Source organism: Lathyrus oleraceus, chromosome 1 (genome assembly GCF_024323335.1).
Source record: "Lathyrus oleraceus cultivar Zhongwan6 chromosome 1, CAAS_Psat_ZW6_1.0, whole genome shotgun sequence".
Taxonomy (NCBI): domain Eukaryota; kingdom Viridiplantae; phylum Streptophyta; class Magnoliopsida; order Fabales; family Fabaceae; genus Lathyrus; species Lathyrus oleraceus.
In genome coordinates this window covers 157211503-157214976 of record NC_066579.1, presented here as the reverse complement: position 1 = coordinate 157214976, position 3474 = coordinate 157211503, and the positions used below count along the sequence as shown (strand labels likewise).

General features: G+C 26.5%; 1 protein-coding gene across 1 annotated transcript; it reads right to left on the bottom strand.

Moving 5' to 3' along the window:
- Nucleotides 1-833: 833 nt before the first annotated feature.
- Nucleotides 834-3191, bottom strand: LOC127115555 (cystinosin homolog). The gene is made up of 8 exons (XM_051047072.1): nucleotides 3005-3191; nucleotides 2783-2915; nucleotides 2492-2581; nucleotides 2151-2275; nucleotides 1926-1968; nucleotides 1407-1524; nucleotides 1263-1312; nucleotides 834-1091 (listed from the first exon to the last, which is right to left on the bottom strand). The coding sequence occupies exons 1-8, from the start codon at nucleotides 3121-3123 to the stop codon at nucleotides 939-941; spliced, it is 831 nt and encodes a 276-aa protein (XP_050903029.1). The 5' UTR covers nucleotides 3124-3191; the 3' UTR covers nucleotides 834-938.
- Nucleotides 3192-3474: the final 283 nt, after the last annotated feature.

Below are 3474 nucleotides of genomic sequence, written 5' to 3'. Positions count from 1 at the left end.
ATCCACCATTCATAGTCCTCACCTTTGAAACCCAGTAGATTCGCTGGAAATTACTTTGTTGTTGTTGTTTCGTCTTCCATTATAGATTATCTCTGAATCACAACATGGACTCTTTGATACTAATTTGTTATAACAAAATGATTTTCAAGAAGGATGAGTGAATAAGAAGAGAGAAAAGAGAGAAACTGGATTATAAAAGAGAAAATATTATTGAGTGAAGTTGTTAGGATTTACACCATGCAATGCCTTTATATAGGCAACTAAAGACCAGACCCAAAATTACACAAATCGATCCAAATACAAATTTACAAATTACGTTTTGACATAACAACTATATAATATATTCGACTCTGTCGAATAGAGCTAACTTCTACACCTTTGACTAACTACTTTAACATAGTTGGATTCTAACTTTTGACATATCATCGAATTACAACTCCTAACAATTCTCGGGAGATTAAGGAGCATGTGACTGAATTATGTTAAACTATCTAATAATATGTGCTTAACTATTTACCATATTTTTGAAGAAAATAGTCGTTGCACTTGGTCTTTAACATAGTGGTTTTGTTTGGTGGAATTCTATTCTTTCTAGTGTCTCTTATTTACTTGACCTAAATAGATCATATCTTTTTTATTATCTATTTTGTTCTCTCTTTTTTCTTTTCTCAAGAATTATCCCATTAAATTTTTCTAATAGATTTCTTAATAAATTGTTTACTTTAGATTTTCGCCTAATTCCTTAATTTTTTGTTCTTTATTCTCTATATTTTAATATATTTTACATGACATAATATATATTTGTCTTTAATTATAAAAAAAAAAGACTAGCATTTATAAAACAAGCATTTATAGATATGATACATAAATTTATTTGATTTTGGTTTTGTACAATATATATTCAAAGAACCACCAACTTCTCTAGAGAATGATAAGATTCATACAGAATCATGAATTTGCTCATCTAATGGACTTGAACTAATCAATGGTTTCTTGATTTCTTCAGAATTTTCAGAAGTAATAAGCACTTTCTTGTGAGGATATAGTACATAATGTTGACACATTAAAATTGAATCATAGAATATAGTTACCTGCAATAGTGATTATAAAACATAATTATTATTCTTTTAATCTAATAATAATAATAATAATAATAATAATAATAATAATAATAATAATAATAATAATAATAATAATAATAATAATAATAATAATAATAATAATAATAATGTTAAAATGCTGAGGTAAAGAAGATTACATACCAAGGATATCATTACTTTACCAATGTTTCCATAGAAATTCACCCATGAATCTAAATATATAGAAAAAGTTGAAGTTCATAAGTCATAATTAGTAATGATCAAATAATAATTTGATTAATTTTATTAGTAATTAAAATCACAAACCTTGATCTATAGATTGTACAACCATTTGTGAATAATTAAAAACACCTCCTGAAAAATCAAGGAGAATACTGCCAATGCTAAACCCATCTGTGCTCTTTCTCATGAAGTTCATCAATGCCTACATTTCATAACAAAAATTTCTAGAACTAAGCAACAAATCATTCATAGGGGTAAGTAATCAAATAAATATATAATTTTCCTTTTTCATTTAAAAAAATATATTTTAAGAGACAGTAAAATATTAGAATCCATCTATACTCAATCTCTCATATTAAAAGTGTATCAAATATCAAACACGTGTCACTTTCGAAAAAATATATAACATCATTTCAGTTTGATTAATCTTAGCATATAATAACTACTATATCAATAATGTATTTTTTGTTTGTTTGTGAAAACCCAATAAATAAATACATGGGTCTATTATCAACTAAACAAATATGAAATTGTGAAGAAGATATTTATAGTAAAAAATGAAGATGATGATATAAAGCAATATATAGAGTAAGGCATTAAAACCTGAGGAAAATATTTGATGAGGGTCATACACACTTGAATTGAGCTGCAATATAATTGATTTCCACATGTTATTAGAAAAAAGCCACAATAATATTAGCAAATGTATCAAAATTTAAGTGATGCTACAAAGTTATGAAATTCAATTTACACAACACAGCATATTTGTAAGGTTTGACTAATATGTATAATAGGATTAAAAAATTGAGTGATAAGAAAGAAACTTACTTGAAGATGGAGATAAGCCAAAGCCAAGATTGGCTAGGTAATGCTATTAAAAAACAAACAGCAGCACTGAACCACACACAAGCAAATATTGCAATTGCATACTTGGATAACTTCTGACTTCCATTCTGCATAAGTCATTTCCAAAAATCAGCAACTTATTTTTCATTAAGATTTGTTTAGTTCAAGAAATCAGAACAAACCCTCAATGTCTTTGTTTTCATTTTTGAGCGCACTTTGATATGGACCTTTAATCCGAAACAAAGTGTACTCAAATTCGAAAACAAACCGTCTGGCTTTGAATTATCAAAAACTCAATAATAAATTGATTAAACTTATATTACTCCATAGATTGCAAATTGACACAACACAATCAAATTGATCATAACGGAATGAGTGGAGAAAGCAACATCATTGGCAGCTACAGAAATCATCTGCGATTAACAAATCAAAACTTTAATGTGATTCTGATCAAAATATTCAGCCAAATAATATCAATATTCGTTAATTAAACTAGATCGGATTAATTAAACTAGTTAGTTAATTTTGTTACAAGTTAGTTAAAATTTGTTAACTGACGATCATGATCACCGTATAAAATTATAAATCATAATATAAAAAAGATTTTTTTTTACCTGTCTATAACCATATTTCTCAAAATACTGTTTCTGAATAACAGGGCTAAAGAAGAGAGAAGCGTTGTAAATGAGATATGACCAATGCTTTGTGAAGTTCAAGATTGTATAATCTAAGCTTAAACCAACCACACTGTTTCCAAAATCACTTATTATAAGTTAGAAACAAGAAAATAGAGAATGAAATTAATAAAAACATGCAAATTAATTTATTTTTTTCACCTTTTTCTACGGAAATTTGAAATGAGTTGAGGGTAACCAGCAAGCGACCATGAAAGAAAAGCTAACCAACCAAATAATTGATAGATTATTTCTAATGGAAATGAATTCCATGGAACCATTTCTTTATCTCTGTTTTGTGAAAAACAACTTGTGAGTATAGAAATTAAACAGTTAATATATTATAATTCAACATATACTTTATTTTTTATTAGTTTTATTATTTTAATATCTTAGAATTTAATTTTGGATTTTTTAAGTTTGTTTTAATTGCTTGTTTCACGTATAGTAAGGTGGTTTCATATTTTCAAACTTCTTTGATAGATTTTTATTTTCCTTTGTCATTAGTTGATTTTTTTTTTGGACTTTAGTTTCAATGAACTTGGTCCAAGAAACTGACCCGATTAGTTGCTTCTTTCTTTTGTTAAATGCTAATATTCAAATACTTTTCCTTGATTTTCTTTATTAAAAAA